Source organism: Carassius auratus, unplaced genomic scaffold, assembly GCF_003368295.1.
Source record: "Carassius auratus strain Wakin unplaced genomic scaffold, ASM336829v1 scaf_tig00216437, whole genome shotgun sequence".
NCBI classification, from domain to species: domain Eukaryota; kingdom Metazoa; phylum Chordata; class Actinopteri; order Cypriniformes; family Cyprinidae; genus Carassius; species Carassius auratus.
In genome coordinates, this window is record NW_020528572.1 from 311,931 (window position 1) to 331,347 (window position 19,417).

Consider the following 19,417-nt stretch of genomic DNA (forward strand, 5'->3'; position numbering starts at 1 on the left):
CTAATATCAAGTATGTTGTAAGCTGCTAGACGAGATCAGTGGTCTGTTAATGCTACTGAATGTAAAATGTCCATCGGGCAGCTCCGGGTGTGGTTTGTTTGGGTCTCCGCATGCTTTTCGTCTGTATGCTGTAATCAGATTTCTGTGGAATCGAAGCACGCGAGACTTTAAAAACAGACGCCCCGCCCCCAGATGACGTCAGCGCGAATGTTGTTGTTTGGGGCTGTTTAATGAATGACAGACGGATGCCAAAGTACAAGGTGAGTTTGTCAGTGTCTGCTCATGGTGACCAGACCCCAGGACAGCTCAACTTTACAGTGTGATGTTTTGGTCGTTAAATTATTTACTAGCAGGTTATTATTATTATTATTTACATGCATTTCATATATATTCTCATTTAATCTCTATGTCAGCAAAGAGCAATCTGATTTCATAAAAGGGCTGCACGATTATGAAAAAAAATAATTAATCATTATAAATTACGATTATGAATATACATGATGTTTATACCATTGTTTGATGCAACTGCATGTCGTATTTGTTTATGAAAATAAGCTGAACTGAAAAACTTCTAGTGGTTTGTATTAAGCCTCACGTCACGTAGTTTCTTTAAATTATAAAAGTACAAATATGAATGGTATTATAATGTTATACTAAAATTAAAATAGTGGGGAAAAACCTTCAGATAACGTAGAAAGAAAAAAACGCAGAATAACAAGTGGATATAAATATAACTACAACTAGCTACAAATATTACAGCAATAAAATAAACATAATGAATGTGTTATGTAATTATTGTGTAAAAATGATGGTAACAAAAAATTAGCAAATGAGCTCAATTTAAAATGCAACACATTGAACACCATGGTATAATCAATTATTGGTATATCTGTATTGTTTGATTATCTCATAACAATAAAAATGATTTATTTATTTATTTTTTTTGTCACTGGTCTGTCTGTTTGTTTCAGGTCATGGACCTCGACTGTCAAAGCCAACCTCTTCACATTGTTGAGTCTATGGATGGAACTTTTCCCCAAAAAAAGCACCACAGTAGTGAGAGACTGACGCAGTGGGCATATCTGAATTTCCTCTAAAGCAATTGTGTAGGTTTTAAGGACAGAGTTTACATTAAAAGCCATTTAAAATGCAGATGAAGATATATTATTAACAAAAATGTGTTACAAATGGTATCTTCCCATGTAAAATCTCCTGATTTGTATTTATTCCTGTGGGGGACAAAAACAAACAGACAAAAAAAAACATTAGTCTACAGCAGAATTATTATTAGAAAACAGTTTCCCACATGACAGAGCTCCTCTTGTGCTCTGAAGATGCTAATGAGTTTGTAGTGTATGAACTGGAAGGGCTGCTACATCCTATGACTCGGCTGTATGGATGTATAAATAATCAGAGGTATTATATTTGGATCCAGGCTGGAGACAGTGGTCTTGTGGTGGTCCACGAGCGCAGGGCTGTGGGTCTGCATTGCTCCAGTGTGCAGTTACATGCAAGACAGGTGGCTGTGGTCAAACACGGACCCAGACTGAAGGAATGTGATCTCTACTTTGTTAATTTGATCTCTACTTTTGTAATTTGTGATGTAAACGGAAACTTTGAAACAAATTTAAATATGACAAAATAGCAACACAATTGCCAACCGATTGGTTATAAATGCTAAAGTTTGTCAATGCTCAGCAAGGAATTGATGGTTAGTAGTATTTTTCAAGTTTCAATTCAAGTTTATTTGTATAGTGCTTTTTATGATACAAACTGTTGCAAAGCAACTTTACAGTAAATTAAATTCAGTTAATTTTTTCAGTAATTGTTTTTAATTGGTTGCCATCTTTGACCATTTTCACAAAAATTTCAGGCCCCCCGATCAGTGCTCTTCAGATGCTTCATAGCTCCTCCTACCGTATAACAGTGAAAACTCGGAAAACTCTCAATGGTGGGGACGCATATAGTAAATAACAGCACATTCTATCAGTGGTAGGGAAAGAGTTAATCATATTTCGAAATCTAATAACATCATTATGAGTACTTTATCTAACAGCATGTAATATCATAAAGTGAGACAGCCCAACTATTCCATTGCTAATGCTGTTGATGTTTTCCTGCCAAAATGATATCATTTCCTGTAGGATGATGTAAGGGTGCAAAGTTAAATTGAGTTGCAGTTCAAATGTTTTCTTATTTTGTGTGTGTGCTGTCTCTTTATGTATTATCTTCTGTTTTAAACTACATTTAGTTGCAGCTGTCAGAAGAACAGTTGACAACAACTGAGCACATCTCCAGCGTGAGCAGGTGAAATGTTTTATATGCACTGAATGTATTTGTGAAGAACTGAATATCAGACAGTTCGATTGTTCATGTAAATGAATTAATTCTGCTTCCCACTTCCTCCGTTTGTTTCCCTCCAATCTGCAGGAGCACAGAGATAAAAGAAGAGGACAACACAATGATGTTTGTGACCAAACGGCCATGTGATGACAGCTGTGCTAGAATAAAGCAGATCTACACCACAGACCTGGACAGCAACAGTCAAACATGACAACTCCTACCTCAGGTTCAACAAACTCAACAGCATCCAGAAGCTCATTGTAAGGACAAAGTAAATCATTATAAATGATGAACTTGGAAAAATACCACATCACTGTTGTATTGATGTATTTGAATATTTTCTTTTTGCTTTACATTTATGATAAAAAATAAAACTTTAATACGTATAAATGTTTTTTATTTCCCAGTGGCAGCAGAAATCATCTGCTATGACATATATCAGAACAAGCTGCGCGGCCCACAGCAAGTGTTTGTCTCCATTGAAAACAAATAAAATCTAAAACTCCCACCATTATCAAAGTTTCTCACCAACTGGATGAGGAAAACGCAGCTATTTTTTGTTCTTTAGTGAACGGTTTAATTAGTGTTCAGAGTAGTTCAGATTTGTGTGTATTTATTATACTTTTATAATACATTTTTGGTTCAAATGTATAAGTGAAAGAATAAAATGTAAGGTCCAGTGTCTGCTCACCATGTTTTCTCCATTTTTCATTCAGTTGCTCATTTTTATATGATAATTGGATTTAAAGGATCCATGGTATGACACAGGAAATTTCTAAAGTATATTAAAATATTGAGTACTCAACTATATACTAAACATTCAAACAATAAGTCTGACTTTCTTAAAAGCTGCATGAATATTTAGATGGAATATGGCAGAACTGTCCATCATGTGTTCACACAATATATTACTATGTTCTTACAGTGACATATACAGTGCAATATATATACAGTACCCGATGTCCTTTTTCCTTAAAAAAAAATAAAATAAAATAAAGGAGTCAATGTTGCTAATGCTTCAGTTGGTCTTTATTGAAACGGTACTGTTAGCATTTCAGATGGAAACTGAACCTGTATGTGTAGAAGGAAGAACATATTTTGGCATCTTCAATGTAACTGCTGACAATTATATTTAATAAATTTGGCTTCATGCAAATAATTTGATAATAGTCGCTTTAGAGTACAAATGAATTTGTTTCACACTGTGAGTGATGGGTCTTAACCACCAAAGCATATTTCATCCCGTAAACCTAAAGGCGATCGTAATAAAACAATCACTCAACTGCAGAGGAAAAAAGAATGAAATTTAATGAATGTTCTTCAACAGCATAACTCAAATATAGTGAGTTAAAGAGGTTCATTGCTTAATCAAGCTAAATATGCTCAATGAGAACATATTAAAAACAATAAAAAGAAATTAAGCTCCCCCTTCCAAAAATCTTTCTCAAAAAAAAAAAAAAGAGCAAAATGGTAAATTAACAACTCAAGAACAAAAGGCACCTGTTTGTGTCCTCAATTCAGCTTGTTTTTCAGCTATGCAACAATCTACTTCTGTCAAAATCAAAGACAGATGAATCATGGGTTATAGCACGAAATACATACTACAGTAAAAGGTATACTATAGTATAGAAATGAATATTACACTACAGCTGCACTACAGTATAAGAAGTACTTTAGTATGATGTACTAAAGTTAAGAAATACTATAGCACTAGGGTTACTATAATATAGAGCATACAATAGTAATACCACAGCACTATAGCTATACCTCACTGAGCTACAGGAAATCTACCAGTTGGAATATACACCGGCTCACTTAGTGCCAAAGTTGATCTTTTCAAGATTCTTCTAAAACGGCAACCACCTTAAGAGTAAAATCAGCGTTTGTCTTCTTTTAAACATAGGTAAACATCAAATAAAAACATATATAACAAAAAAAGCAATGCTTTCTGATCAGAGGAACGGCCTGGCAGCAACTCAAAATGTACATAAAGAAGACCCACAGATGCTCTTTCTGGTTCAGCTCAGATAAACAATAATTAAAATACTGATAAATGAATTCATCCTTCGACATATTTCTTATAAAACACAAACAGAAATAAAGGAGGACAGGGAGGAAAGCATCAGGTTTGTAGTGTTCGGGCGAATGAAATAAAAGCGGATGCTGATGCCAGAGAAAAGCCATGAAAAGTCAACAAAGGAAGAATGCAAGAACGAAGATTAGTGCAGTTACAAGTCATCAAGAGAAAATCAATAATTAATCTTTTGGGAATTTTCCCTCTTTTCCAGCAATATCCAAATAACACAAACTCTTCTAGCATAGCGAAACTGCCGTGTTGGGGTGCTGTTGGTGTCATGGAGAACGTTGCGTCCAGTCTCGTGAAAAACATCCAGAAATGGAAAATGAAAGTTTACCTGTGCTTCCTCATTCGCACGGTGTCTTGATGTTCTTAGACGGTTCTTCCCATAGCTCAAACTAGCTGATTCCTACTTTTAAAACATCCTATCATGGCACAAGAGATTGCAATAAAACATGAAAGAAGGAAAAAGGAAAGCAAATAAGAACAGAGAACATCAACGATCAGGAACCTTCTTTTGTAAGCCTCAGAACTAAGAAAAGACAAGTTGTTCAAGATTTTAAATAGAATTATTATTGTTAATATATTTTTTTGTGTTTTTTTCTCTTTTTTTTCTAATACTGCAACAGCTAGAGTTTAGGAGGCTGGCTTCTTTAGGTCTCGTATTTGTTTGACGAGGTACGTCTTCTCGTCGTTAAACTGCTCGTCGTCGGTGCGGTCCTTCTGAAAGTTGCTAAGGAAGTCGATGAGTTTCGTTTGGTTCTTCAATAGAATGTCTACGATGGGCTGAGTTTTATTTGGATTGGCCACAAACACCTGAAGAAATGCACAGAAACAAAAAACTAATTATGATTAAGAAAAAAAAAAATTAAAGTTCAAAATAAGTTTCAATAAATTTGTTAAATTCATAAAAATGTAGGTGCTGGTCATATAATTAGAATATCATCAAAAAGATGATTATTTTCACTAATTCCATTCAAAAAGTGAATCTTGTATATTATATTCGTTCATTACACACGGACTGATATATTATTTCAAATGTTTCTTTAAATTTTGATGATTATAACTGACAACTAAGGAAAATCCCAAATTCAGTATCTCAGAAAATTTGAATATTACTTAAGACCAATGCAAAGAAATTATTTTTTTTAAATCTTGGCCAACTGAAAAGTATGAACATGAAAAGTATGAGCATGTACAGCACTCAATACTTAGTTGGGGCTCCGTTTGCCTGAATGACTGCAGCAATGCGGCGTGGCATGGAGTTGATCAGTCTGTGGCACTGCTCAGGTGTTATGAGAGCCCAGGTTGCTCTGATAGTGGCCTTCAGCTCTTCTGGATTCTTGGGTCTGGCATATCGCATCTTCCTCTTCACAATACCCCATAGATTTTCTACGGGGTTAAGGTCAGGTGAGTTTGGAATGCGACAGCTGAAACCCATGTCTTGCATACATCTGTGTGTATTGGCTCTTGAAGCACTGACTCCAGCTGCAGTCCACTCTTTGTGAATCTCCCCCACATTTTTGAATGGGTTTTGTTTCACAATCCTCTCCAGGGTGTGGTTATCCCTAATTCTTGTACACTTTTTTTCCACATCTTTTCCTTCCCTTCGCCTCTATATTAATGTGCTTGGACACAGAGCTCTGTGAACAGCCAGCCTCTTTTGGAATGGCCTTTTGTGTCTTGCCCTCCTTGTGCAAGGTGTCAATGGTAGTCTTTTGGACAACTGACAAGTCAGCAGTCTTCCCCGTGATTGTGTAGCCTACAGAACTAGACTGAGAGACCATTTAAAGGTTTTGAGTTAATTAGCTGATTAGAGTGTGGCACCAGGTGTCTTCAATATTGAACCTTTTCACAATATTCTAATATTCTGAGATACTCAATTTGGGATTTTCCTTAGTTGTCAGTTATAATCATCAAAATTAAAAGAAATAAACATTTGAAATATATCAGTCTGTTTGTAATGAATGAATATAATATACAAGTTTCACTATTTAAATGGAATTAGGGAAATAAATAAACTTTTTGATGATATTCTAATTATATGACCAGCACCTGTACATTCTTCCTCTTATATTCAATTTGTTCCTCACACCGATCTACCATGGCCTTTAGAAGTTTTGGACATAATGCATGTCTCATATAAACCATTATTTTGATAATTTTATGGTGTTTTCCCCTCATTTTGGAGTTGACAGTGAGACATTTGTCACGCAATTTTTTTTTTTTTTATTGTTTTACATTCATCATTGATGGAAAAAACACTTTTCAGCTCTGTTGTGTTTGGTAAATGCAGATCATGATCTCCTAAACTAATTAAACAGATTTACACACAAACATAAAAAGATTAAGTGATGGAAGAGCGTGGTGCAACCGACATTAGAAAAAAAGACGTAGAAAAAAAGCCAGCATGTTTGTGTACCTTGAAGACATGGAAAGCCTCAAACTGAATGTTGGGGCTCTTGTCTCTCAGGAGGTTCATCATGAGCTTCAGGTTCTCTGGTTTACTGATGTACCGAGTCATGACTGTGAAGTTGTGTCTGTCCAGGAGCAGTTCACCCAGCAGCTGTCACATAACAAACAAACACATGATGTTAAATGACAAGACAGGCTAGAGAAGACAAAAATCTATGTCACAACACACACCTTCAACGACTGTCTCTTGGTCACGTAGTTCTCAGAGTGAAGCAGTTTCTCATAGTTATCAAAAACCTGGAAGATCAAGGACAGCAATTTAAAAACATTAGTTTTCCTATATTCTATGATCAAAATTAACAACCCCAAAAATGCATATATTACCGCGTCGTAGTTCTGTTCTAAAAATTCCGCCACCAGAACCTTGTGTCTTGTGAGCAGGTCCTAAAAAAAAAAAAAAGTTCAATGAGTACCATTTAACAAATCATTTATGTAACAATTAACGTGATGATGTTAAAAAAATATATACAGCACTTGCCTTGAAGGTGGCAAATGCGTCAGAGGCAATGTCAAACGTGGACATCTCCACATAGCCGAAAAAATCTTTAAAGTGTTCAGAGTGGAGGACAATTTTGGCGAGAGGTTCATGCCGGATGCACTCACGCAGCATAATCCCACAATTCAATGCTACCTGAGGAGTCTCATACCTGCCACAGCACCAAAACAGAAATGTCAAGTTCACATTATTGCTTAACAGAAACCTAACAGATCTATTCCGCGTTTGGCCTTCTGATCTTGATTTTAGATCTAAACTTGCTAAAATGAACAGATGCTTTCTGATGGACTGATGGAATGGAAACAGCGCCGTAGACATTTCAAAGTAACATGCTTGCGTGCTGCATTTCAGAAATACCTATCGTCTCTCACCCTTTGAGTAAGATGAAAAGAACTTCCTGATGAGAGCAGAAATATTCCACCGTTGGGCTGCGGGTCCCGATCTGCCTGCGCAGGATGTTGTTGAAGATCTGACAAACGTCCTTTTTACCCTGTGAACACACCATAGACAATGCAATTATACTAATTACAATTCTAAATAAAAAGATAAAAAAGAACTAGCAGTATCCTCACCTCAAAATCGATGACCTGCAGGTTTTCCACCAGTGTGATGAGCAGGCCGCTGTTGTAGAGCTCTTGGGCCAGTTGGGCCACCGTTTCTGTGTGTGGCTCCTTGTCATTAGTGCCGTACAGGATCTCCTTCATCGCCACTAAACATTTCGATACCTCCTCTGAAGCCTGACAAACACACAGAAATCAGTTAATCACTATAAAACATGGTGATAACTCGATACATTTTAACAGGGGTGTTTAGAGCATATGGCATCAATGCTGCATATTGCTCTGAACAGTTAAAAGGATTCTGGGTAATTTCACACGTAAGCTCATTCTACAAATAAGATCATTAGCTATTTATCAGCTGCTGAAGCAGCTCGGTTTGAAAGTGTGGAGGTATCGTGAAGCATATGGATTTCCCTCAAGCTGGAAGAGTCCCAGGAACTTCTAACGCTTGACTTTAACACTGGGCTGCTGAAAAGAGCCTTAGCGGGCAGATGAAAATGAGCATGAGGTAGGGCGCTGAAGTGATATTCCCACCTCTCCGACATCTTTGTACTCTCAGCACAGACATGAGCACTTCCAAAAACCCCAACTCCTGCTCACTTGGGTCTAGTAAGGATGTACTGAAAATGGGGTTCATATTCAGTGAATTGAGCCACTTATTGACAATGAGATTTAAAGTGAGCTAAAACTAAAAAAAAGTTACTTCTTCCACCAGGGTTATAGTTAACTAAAAGCACAAATTATTTACTTGAAATAAAACAAACATTAACTAAATATAAAATACAAAACTGTAAAATAAAATTATATATTATTATTATTATAATAATTATATTATATAATTATATATATCATACACACACACACACACAGAATAAATTACAATTATTATCTCAATATGTGCCAATACAACATTTCACAATTTCGTGTAGTTTAAAAAATCTAAACCAATGTAAAATTAATCAATTGAAACTGCAGATACATTCACTACAGGACAGACAAAAACACAAAATTACAACAAAATTAAATCAATGTGAAAACAGAAAATGTCTAAATACAATCTAACTCATGTTATGAAACTATATTAGCAATAGTGTATAAATGACACTGAAATAACTGACATGGACAAAAAAAAAAATCAGTCAGAGTGATAATTTATCTGAAAGTCAAGAGGAATTCTGATTAAATAAAATGTAGATCAATTTCAGACTGCATGTCTCCGTTAGTCTGGTGTGCACTGCTCACAGAACTGCCCAGGGTCACTCTCAGACATATCTCTACCCTTAGCAGCAGATTATATACAAAAAAAAAAGTTGACTGGATTTAAGAGAACACTTAAAAATTGTGGTGAAGCGCAATTACCATCTTATAAAAATGCATATCTACATTTTAAGCACAGTTTCTTGTAGGATAAGTTGAATCATGTCAATCATCTGACCTGCTGCACTGGTTTAAAACACTTATTTGCATTTGGCCTGGCCTACGTCTCTGAAAAAGCAAATGGAAAATGCAAAAGCACACTGGAAATATCAGCAGTGGAAAGCAGGGCAATTCAGAGAACAATGCCGTTGTTGTGGTAAAAAAAGAGCTATAATGTGTCTCAGGGTAAAGCTGTAGAGAGACTTAGGAAACTTGAGCATCATCACTCAATAGTCGAATTCATTATGCAATCATCTCAGGGTTTTTTGTAACAACTGGGATTAATACCAGAATGAAATGGAATAAAATCCTGGGATGAGAGTGGAAAAATAAGGGAGAAAAAATCTGACCAGCGGACCAAGGTAAACAGAGGGACAACTTCATTAAACTTTTGTGCAACATTTGCACAATGTATTTCAGTGTAAAAACACCTGTAATCCATCTTAAGCAAGGGCTAAATGCACTGGAATGGCCCTGTGCTAAACTCTTGTCAATTTTTTCTGTGTAAACACGCCTCATTAGTGGCAAATTAAGCTTATTAGCGTAAGAGTGATGCTGTACAGTCCTCTAAAGTACGCCAGATTGCAGCAATCTGCTGCATCCTTTAAAAAGCTATATCTGAACCTGCCTGCAAGATGGGCATAACTCCTCACCAATAGTGCTCAGCACACTTTTTTTCTGCTGAGTTTGCACTGTTACCTAAAATAATTATCTGGAGGGATAATTCAATCATAATACCCACAGGGACTGCTCTCAAACTCGTACCTTCTCTGTCTTCTTGTCCTGCTTGACCAGGATTGAGAGGTTGTCCTTCAGGGTCTTCACAATTTCTGTGGGGTTCTTGTGAGATTTACCAAACAGTGGCATGGTTGCAGCTGTAGACTTCTCGCTTTAGAATCTGTAGTAAATAAAATGTAAATTAAAATGAAACAAGAAAAGAGAAGGACACAGGTCTCTGGTTTTGACTGCCCTCTTCAATTCTGACAGCAAAGTTTTGAGACAAAAGACAAAATCTTCTACAGTTTAAATAAATATTTAACTGGGAAATATTAATTGAATCAAACACAGCACAAATACACAAGTTACTTAATATAAGTTTCTAGTGATCTTAAAAACCTTTTGAAATAAAGTGTTTAAATACTTTAAATTAGACAAATACAAACAGTGCCTACTGCCTACTTATGAATTTATTTTATTACCTGAATATCTTTCTAAAAATGTGTTCTAGTCACAAAGAACAAGTAATTTAAAGCAATAGCAGAAATGTACCATTAAAACTAGTTGTTATTTTAGTATTACTTATATAGGCCTATTATTATAATAATATATTGAACATTTTTTCAGCTTTGATTTTAAATTTAGAAGTTTCAGTAATTTTATTGTACCTTTATTTTATTCAGTTCTTTTTTCTCTAAATATTTCTATTCTATTCTGTTCCATTATATAGCTTTATTTCAGTTTTAGTTGTAGTAATTATAGAAATGTAACTTGTTTTTGCTTGTTTTTACTTCCGTTAACTGTGAAGTCATCATTTATATTTATATTTTAGTTCACGCTTTATTTCAAATAATGAAAACAATCTGTAATAGTTTCAAGTTTACTTAATAAAAACACTGATTAAAACTAATTACATATCATCAATAATGATCTGAAATTCCACCTCAGGCTCCAAGTGGCTTAAATTATGCAGTTTCAAGATTTTTAGTTTTTACTTCCACTTGAAACAACTCATTCATTTGTTCCAGCCTTGTGTGTGTGTGTGTGTGAGAGAGAGAGAGACAGAGAGAGAGCTAGAGTACACTGTTCGTGTTGGAAATGTCCTGCTCCTCCACCTATCATTAGCTGCTCTTTGATCAGACTACATAAAGCATAGCCTATCTAGTTTGATAGCACCTTCTGTAAAGAGTGCTTTTGAGAAACTATTCTAAACATTTTTTAATTGACTGATCATACTAGACTTGGTCCACTCTGCAATCTAGATGTGTTTTAATTCACTATGCAAACACTGCCAGCAATAAAATCAAGACCTGACCCCCCCTCAATCATGACAAAGTCATAACTGCATCAAATGCCACCCTCACCTCACCCGCGTTTACCATCACAATATCATCTTATTCTTAACCATCAAAAGGCCCGCTTCTGAGGAATGTCACATGACCACATTTATTTAGCAGTGAGTGAACAGGTCTTCTATTTGCTGTGTGACAGTGTTAGGAATTTCAAATAGTTCTCGAGACAAAGAAAATAAGTAGCTACACCTGTGTTTACTATCTGTAAATATCACCTTCAACATGGAAGAATTCCCTTTGTGGCACGTAGACCACATAATTCATTCAACAGAGAGACAGCTGTAAGAAACCAGTGAGAATTACTCCAAACAATACACAATCATTCATCTATTTGTCAAGACAATTACTATACAACACAAAGGTAGTGATATTACTGGTAATTAAAACAGTACACAGAAAGCGGCCACAATTATGAAAGAGTATAATAAATGTGGCAGGAGGACTAACAACAGGGATGCAAATTTTGTCAAAAGTAAGCTGTCAGCCTATTTGAATTTGATTGACGGAAATAGGGTTGTGCTTTTTGATAAATATATTTGATGACAGAGTTGAATGATTGAAAACTAATTCTAAGGTCAATGCTTAATATACACTACTACTGTACTAATATTATATATGTCCTGGGGTATTTCCTCCCAGATCTCGACCAGGGCATCACTGAGCTCCTGGACAGTCAGAGGTGCAACCTGGCGGCATCGGATGGACCGAAACAATGTCCAAGAGGTGTTCTAATGGATTTAGGTCAGGCGAGCGTGGGGGCCATTCAGTGCTATCAATTCCTTCCTCCTCCAGTAACTGCCTGCATGCTCTCGCCACATGAGGCTGGGGACTGTTGTGCCCAAGGAGGAACCCAGGACCCAGTGTAAGGTCTGACAATGGGTCCAAGGATTTCATCCCAATACCTAATGGCATTCAGCATGCCATTGTCTAGTCTGCAGAGATCTGTGCGTCCCTTCATGGATATATATATATATATATTTTTTTGTAATGTGTATATATATATATATATATATATATATATATATATATATATATATATATATATATATATATATATAATATATAGTGTGTGTGTGTGTGTGTGTGACCCTTGACCACAAAATCATCAATTTTTTTTTTTTTTTTTTTTTTACAATTTTGACCCATGCATTGTATTTTTGACTATTGCTACAAATATACCCATGCTACTTAAAATAAAAATTAAATGTATGCATTTAGCAGACGCTTTTATCCAAAGTAACTTACAGTGCATTCAGGCTATCAATTTTCACCTATCATGGGTTCCCGGGGAATCGAACCCCCAACCTTGCGCTTAATAGCGCAATGATCTTAACAATTACAATTAATTTCATATCTCTTAATAAACATGTAATCAGTAAATTATGTAATACACTATAATGTCAGCTTTGTGTGACCGAGGTTCCATCAGGCCTTATAGGGAACCATCTAACAGAGTTGGTGTTGTGTAGAATCGTGCTGAAATGCATGTTGAATAGAGTGAACAGGCCCTCCGGTGCATGAACCGCATGTCGTGTGTTTGTGTTGAACTGAGAGAAGGGGCCTTGCAGTGGTGTGATCGGTTTCAGGCCTGTTCACTTAATTCAACACAAAACAGCAGCAGCAGCAGAACTGCAGAATTACAGCGTGACAGCGCGCGAGCCGCTCTCAATGTAGCACGCGAACAGAACGACGCAGAACGGAACAATGGAACAGTTCAGACGCTCGCGACTCAAACACTCAGCCTATCCGCCCAGTTACCAAACACAAGCCCGACATGCGGAAAACTGGGCGTACGTTCAGCTTATTCTCGTGGCGTGCGACACCAAAATAAAAGACACGCAGCTCAATGTTGAGCTTTGAGATCCACCAAACGTTTCAGTAAAGTGTGAAATGCTTTATACTTACAGTGATGCGATGTAATTGTCTTCCGCGGCTGCTGTGGCTCTGTGTGTGTTAGCGAGCAGCGGACTCTTTGTGTGTGTGCTCTCGCGCTGGGCTGAACGTCAGCGGAATGTGTACATAAGCGAATTAAACACTGACTGACTCAAACGCGTATATCTGAAAAAGACATGATGGATTTGTATCACAAACTCGCTGTCGGGTGTCTCTCCGCGGTTGAAGGTTGATGATCTGGGATCGGTCCCGTGTCCGTCGGTGGCGGGTCGGTCTGTGCTGCGCGAGCTGATCTCAGGTCAGATGCAGACTGGCGCTTCCTCCCTCACTGAGGCGAGGCGTCGTGTTACCCGGATGTGGTTGTGTTCAGACTGTATTATGAAGAGATGCGGGCTAAAATAAGTGCATGACTCATGATTTTGAATCACGACGTTTAAAGTGTCGCGTCACATACCTGCCTGAACGACTGAGCGCCGCTGTCAGAGCCGAAGTGCGCAGTGTGTCGCGGAGGCGCTGAGACTGAGTCACCGATCAGTGGCTGTTCTGTTGCACGACATCTGCTTAAACTGGGGAAAATATATACTACTTTGTTTTTTTTTTTTAAATACACAGTATATATTTCTTGGAGTACAGTATAAATATAGCCTATGCTCAAATTTTCAGTTCGTCTTGTATAATTTTCTGTCATTTAAAAAAATCATATTTCCTTATTGCAGTGTTTGTTGACAAAACAGTGTTTGATATTACTTTTTTTCCGATCGTTTGACTAAATTTAGCTATAAGGTTGTACTGTAGGCTATCTGTGTTGTGTCACCACTACCATTAGGATATATTTTTTCAAATCAAGTTTGAATTAAATTCTGCCATAAAAGTTTCCCCATTTATCTTTCATTATCATAGCTAATAAAAATATGATAAAATAGTAAATTAAGGAAAATTGTTTTGTAGTGCTGTCAAAATAATAATAATAATAATGATTAATTGCACACAAAATAATAGTGTTTGTTTACATAATATGTGTGTGCTGTGTACATTATGCATAAATACACAAATATACAGTTTATATATTTAGAAAATGTCCATATATATATATATATATATATACATATGAACATACATTTTTCCAATAGGCTAAATATATGCATGCGTGTGCGTGCATTTATATATACATAAAAATAAACCGCACACACATTATGTAAACAAATACTTTTTTTTGGCAGCACTATGGTTTTGTGTCTTGTATAGTTTTAATATCATCCCATAATATTTCTCTCTCTCTCGCTCTATGTATATATATATATATATATATATATATATATATATATATATATAAAATCAAAATTACATTCTTACACAAAAGTTTCCCCTAATTGTCTTTTATCATCAACACATGTAATGAAAAATGTATAAACCAGAAATATTATGAAATTATTGTTTTTTTTTTGTGATGCACAATGAAAAGAGCTGATGCATGCAAGATCGAATTTACCACATTTAATTCAAAGGTCATCTATAAAGCAGGAATGGAAAAAAAAGTAGACATTTCCTGAGCAGACAAAGGAGGGCAGAATGTTTCAGTGAAGTTTATTTAAGCCTAAGCATTTTAAATTCATTCATCTCATACATCCTCTTAGATACATATTTACACATGTACACAGATACGCGTCTGATACATGAAAACATTGAGAGGCAAAACGAACATGCAGCAATGTGCCACATAAAATTTAAATAGAAATGAACAATGATTTTTGTATCACTGAACATGTTAAAAAGACAACATGGGGACATGAACATTTAAGCACAGTAAGGCTGTGGTCATCATTATGGCTTGATTGAATCAGCTGATTTGAAGAATACAGATATTCATGAACTTTAAGCTGTGGGAAATACTTATTCAGCATTAAAATGAGTCTTACAAAAGCTGAATGATAGTTACAACATGCCAATTATCACTTTCCAGACATGACATTTTGAAAGAAATCAAATCAACCTGTGGTGACAAAATAAATGACGTGAACGCAATTTGAAAAATTGCAATAATTATACATGAATGGTGCAAATAGATGGACAAATACAACAAAATACAATGAAATACATTTCATTGACACACAACAATAGTGGTCATAATATAAAATATGTGTGTGTGTGTGTGTGTGTGTGTATGTATAAATACATATACACACACACACACACACACACACACACAGACACACACACACACTGTTTTAATGGAAAACATGAGATAAAAGTTAATATCTGTACAAATCTTTTACAGGAAATAATTTAAACTATACAGCTGTTTTAGATTAATACATACAGTGAATAACAGGACTTTTCAGCAGGCATAACCTCAAGAATCTTTATCGTATAAAACATAATTTCATTGTCTTGCTGCTACAGCAAATCAGACAGGAGCTTTAGACGCCAAAAAAATCAGACATTTCAAAAAGACACTGATATTCTCAACGCAAGATCAATAAAACCAGTGGAAGCTCATGTGGTCATACATTAAAATCCAACGAGAGTCCTTGTTATAAAGACTTTTAAAACCGCAGGCTGCTCTGATGTTAATGCCGACTCGACCAAGAGCCCTTTTCTTTTTTAATCTTTGAGGAAACTCATGCAGACGTGAAACAAACAGCATCACGCTGATACTTTCAAAGTGACGAAGAATTTCCACGGGGGAACAGCAGACACTGAATGACCTTTTTTCTCTCTCTTATGAAGGAGAGAAGGTTGAGAAAGTGTGACACTCTATATAAAATATCTTGAATAGCGTATATTGACCGCAGAGGGCAATTCCTTTCTCGGGTGACGAGGTTAAATACAGTACAGAGACTGGAGGAGCTTCAGTAGAAAGTGCACTGTGTCTGAGCTGCCACAAGGCGGTGGAGCAGCAGCTTCAGGGTTTGATGTCTGAGAAGCTTGTGTAGGTTTCACTGCAGCTGGAGGATGTGCTGAGGTTTCCAGACCCACTGCCTTCTGTGGAAAAAACACACATTCGTAAAATGAAGATTTCATGACAGGGATTTGTAGTGTGGTGAAAGAAAAGCGGGAAGTAGTGTTACCTGAGCTGGAGAGGGATTGAGAAGATTTGGATTCTCCGATGAGAGTCAGCAGGTTTGCAGCAGGGACCCAGCCCTCCTTATTGGATCGCAGATTACGTACAAACCTGAATCAGCACAAACACATTGATGTAAAATGTGTGGCAAAAAAACAACACCAACACCACAAAAAAAAATAAAAAAATAAAATAAAAACCTATATAAGCTAAATGCTAAAAAAAAAAAAAAAAAAAAAATCAAGATTTTTCTAATGTAATATAACTAACTTCAATAACTAATGATGTTACAGAAAACTGAAGTTCTGGAATGCAGAACATATCTGGAATCACAAGATGGATCGTGCTCAATTCATTCAGTATATTAATAAACCAACCATGTGAATTAAATATTTATAATGTTAAATACATACATAAGATAAATAAGCTGTTTTGTCAAAAATTAAGGCAGAAATATTTTAGTATGCATGGGGGTGCACTGTCCTTAATAATAAAAAATAGTAATTATAGTAAAATAAAATAAAAATAATTATAAATATCAGATCAACCTTTTTATTAAAATAAAATTTGAAATGTAGCTTTGGCAGCTTACTAAAATAAGTTTAACTTAAAGCACTAAAATTTCTAACACGCACGCGCACACACACACACAAAACTACCGTATTTTCCGCACTATAAGGTGCACCGGATTATAAGGCACACCTTCAATGATTGGCCTATTTTAGAACTGTTTTCAAATATAGGGCGCACCGGATAATAAGGCGCATAGAATAGAAGATTCTGCAGTCAATTGTTTGACTGGGTTTGCGTTATGCATACATATGTGCTAAAGGGAATGTCAACAAAACCTTGATCCATATATAAGGCGCTCCGGATTATAAGGCGCACTGTTGTTTTTTGAGAAAATTAAAGGCTTTTAAGTGCGCCTTATAGTGCAGAAAATAGGGTAAGACTGAAATATAATTAAATTAAACCTTAATAGTAATATAAAAAAGAAAAAAAAAAGAAAAAATAGAGAAATAAATCAAATTAAAAATAATAATGAAATCTATAGTATATAAATAATATCAAAACACTGATTCAGGACAGTCATAATGGTTTAGATTTAGATAATTGTTGATTCATTGAATGATCAGCTTGTGCGTCATAGTGGTTTGCAATGTGTAACATCCAGGATGAGTAAACAATGACAGAATTGTCACAGTATTTCCATACACCTGAATGTGTGAATCTTACCAGCGTCCATCGTCTCCCTCTCTCACCAGCTGAACTGAGTCTCCGCTCTTGACCGTCAGCTCCTGTGGTCCGTTTTTGTCATGGTCGGCAACTACCACGTACCTGCCTGGAGACTGCGTGCACACACAAACACCATCAGTGGCCAAACTAAAGATACCTGCAAACAAACATGGATGAGACTCAAGAAAACGTGTCGCTGAGCCACAATGACTCACCAGCTTTTTCCCTCCCTCATCCTCAGGATCAGAGTTCATGGGATCCTCGGCACTCGAGTAACCGTCGTTCTCCTCAGACGCGTCCACAGACAGCGATGCCTTGGAGAAGCCTTGTGGAAGAGAGGATGAGTGAAACACAATTGTGACATGTGGCTCATGGAGTGACAATGATAGAGAGAAAGAAGTGGTGCTCCACAAAGATGGAAAGGTGAAGAAGAGACAGGCTCTGTTTCAAAACTTAGTGAGCTAATTTGCTGTCTACAGCCTACAAAGTCATCTGTCTTCTAAGGCAGCATGCTCAATATAAAGTTTTTCTTGGATTTCAAAAGAGTCTGGCGTTAACATGTTGCTAAGCTAACACTACAATTTTGCTCAAAAAATTGCTAGTAGATTTTGAAATCAAATGGAAAGAAATAGGAAGTTACACTGAAATAAATGTAAAACTTTGTAGCAGAAAGAGTGAAATAGTATTTTTTTTTTTTACAGTTAAGTCAACCTTACTTTCGACCTAAATCACCATCTAAGATGTTTTCATTGAGACTTTGCATTGGGAGTGTGCACATGATGCCTATGTAGGCAGCACACTAAGTTTTGAACCAAATCCAGTGTCTCTTTCTCTCGTATCTATTTGAAAAGAGGAACTGCTCCAGGCACTGATATAACAGGATGAGCTGTTTGTGTTTTATGTTCAGGCAGCCATGGCACCAATGATTTTGATGACACTTTGTGAATATGACACATTCTCAACTCATACAAAACATGTTTATGGAGAGATCCATAAAGCTTTTTAGGTCTGAATCAGTGGATAGTTATGGAGCCTGGAAGAGTGTTTGGTAGAAAGGGATCTGTGGTTTCAGAATCGTAAAAGTGAATCTAGAACTAGCACCGCAAACCAGCAGACAGGAACCCAAACCAGACGCTCATGCAGCGTTAAACGCAAGTGTTTCCACACCAAGGGAAGTGCAAGTAGAAATTCTTACACAATTTGACAGATTTTGGGTTGTAAATGTACAGATTTAAGGTATTAACATGAATTGACTGTAAATATACTGTATTTAAAGGAAATGAAAATTCTGTCTGTATTTACTCGCCCTCATGTTGCTCCAAACCTGTATGACTTTTTGTTTTGTGGAAACAAAATACTTTTGCATGCAGTAAATACAAACGGGAAGTGAAGCTTTCAAATTTCAAAAGGGGTGAAAAAGTATAACGTAAATGCAAAAATCTCTTCAAGAGTTATGTGTGAGTTAACAGGTCGAAACTTCATATTCAATGAAAATCTCTTAGAAATATTACAGTTATTAGTCCAATTTATAAATGAATCGTTCTTTTGAGTTGGATCGATTCAAATGAAGTGACTGAACCAGTCTGACTCATTCATGACTCAAGTTCATTTCACTGAATCAGGATCTCATTGCAATGATCATCGAATTAAAACCTCATAACAGTCAGTCAATAATAACACTCCTGTGATACTTTATGGTGTTTTACTACTACTTGTTTTTTTTTTTTTTTTTAAGGAAAATCCTTTAGTCTCCAATCTATTGCAAATGCATGGAAAACAGCCACCAGTAAA

The 19,417-nt window shown here is 36.2% G+C and overlaps 2 protein-coding genes and 1 long non-coding RNA gene across 13 annotated transcripts in view; 1 reads left to right on the top strand and 2 right to left on the bottom strand.

Annotated features, from left to right (window-relative positions):
• Positions 1 to 108: 108 nt before the first annotated feature.
• On the top strand, positions 109 to 2,743 carry LOC113098178 (uncharacterized). 4 transcript variants are annotated; one of them, XR_003288956.1, is made up of 5 exons: positions 112 to 260; positions 972 to 1,106; positions 1,436 to 1,966; positions 2,252 to 2,307; positions 2,431 to 2,743. It is a non-coding gene; the product is annotated as an uncharacterized LOC113098178 (long non-coding RNA). The 4 variants fall into 4 exon arrangements; XR_003288957.1 differs by having other exon boundaries at positions 258 to 353; XR_003288959.1 differs by lacking the exon at positions 1,436 to 1,966 and having other exon boundaries at positions 109 to 260.
• A 611-nt stretch (positions 2,744 to 3,354) lies between these two features.
• On the bottom strand, positions 3,355 to 13,698 carry LOC113098177 (calcium-binding protein 39-like). The gene is made up of 9 exons (XM_026263141.1): positions 13,342 to 13,698; positions 10,133 to 10,265; positions 7,964 to 8,128; positions 7,763 to 7,881; positions 7,374 to 7,542; positions 7,220 to 7,279; positions 7,067 to 7,132; positions 6,843 to 6,986; positions 3,355 to 5,236 (listed from the first exon to the last, which is right to left on the bottom strand). The coding sequence occupies exons 2-9, from the start codon at positions 10,232 to 10,234 to the stop codon at positions 5,057 to 5,059; spliced, it is 1,005 nt and encodes a 334-aa protein (XP_026118926.1). The 5' UTR covers positions 10,235 to 10,265; positions 13,342 to 13,698; the 3' UTR covers positions 3,355 to 5,056.
• A 1,198-nt stretch (positions 13,699 to 14,896) lies between these two features.
• The window catches only part of LOC113098180 (guanine nucleotide exchange factor DBS-like), a 65,911-nt gene continuing 61,390 nt past the window's right edge, over positions 14,897 to 19,417 (bottom strand). For 7 of the 8 annotated variants that reach the window (XM_026263148.1, XM_026263145.1, XM_026263147.1 and 4 more), the window contains 4 exons: positions 17,842 to 17,951; positions 17,627 to 17,739; positions 16,398 to 16,501; positions 14,897 to 16,311 (listed from right to left, as the gene is read on the bottom strand). In XM_026263148.1, the coding sequence (XP_026118933.1) occupies positions 16,232 to 16,311; positions 16,398 to 16,501; positions 17,627 to 17,739; positions 17,842 to 17,951 (407 nt within the window). In that variant the 3' untranslated portion in view covers positions 14,897 to 16,231. The remainder of the gene's footprint in view (positions 16,312 to 16,397; positions 16,502 to 17,626; positions 17,740 to 17,841; positions 17,952 to 19,417) is intronic. The other variant, XM_026263146.1, reaches the window with a different exon arrangement.

Excerpts from the sequence above, each read along its gene's own strand:
- LOC113098177 (XM_026263141.1), bottom strand. The coding sequence starts at position 10,234 with ATGCCACTGTTTGGTAAATCTCACAAGAACCCCACAGAAATTGTGAAG. Across the intron at positions 7,882-7,963 it reads TGCAGGTCATCGATTTTGAG|GGTAAAAAGGACGTTTGTCA; the intron begins GTGAGGATACTG and ends GTGTGTTCACAG. Across the intron at positions 7,543-7,762 it reads CTTTTCATCTTACTCAAAGG|GTATGAGACTCCTCAGGTAG; the intron begins GTGAGAGACGAT and ends GTGCTGTGGCAG.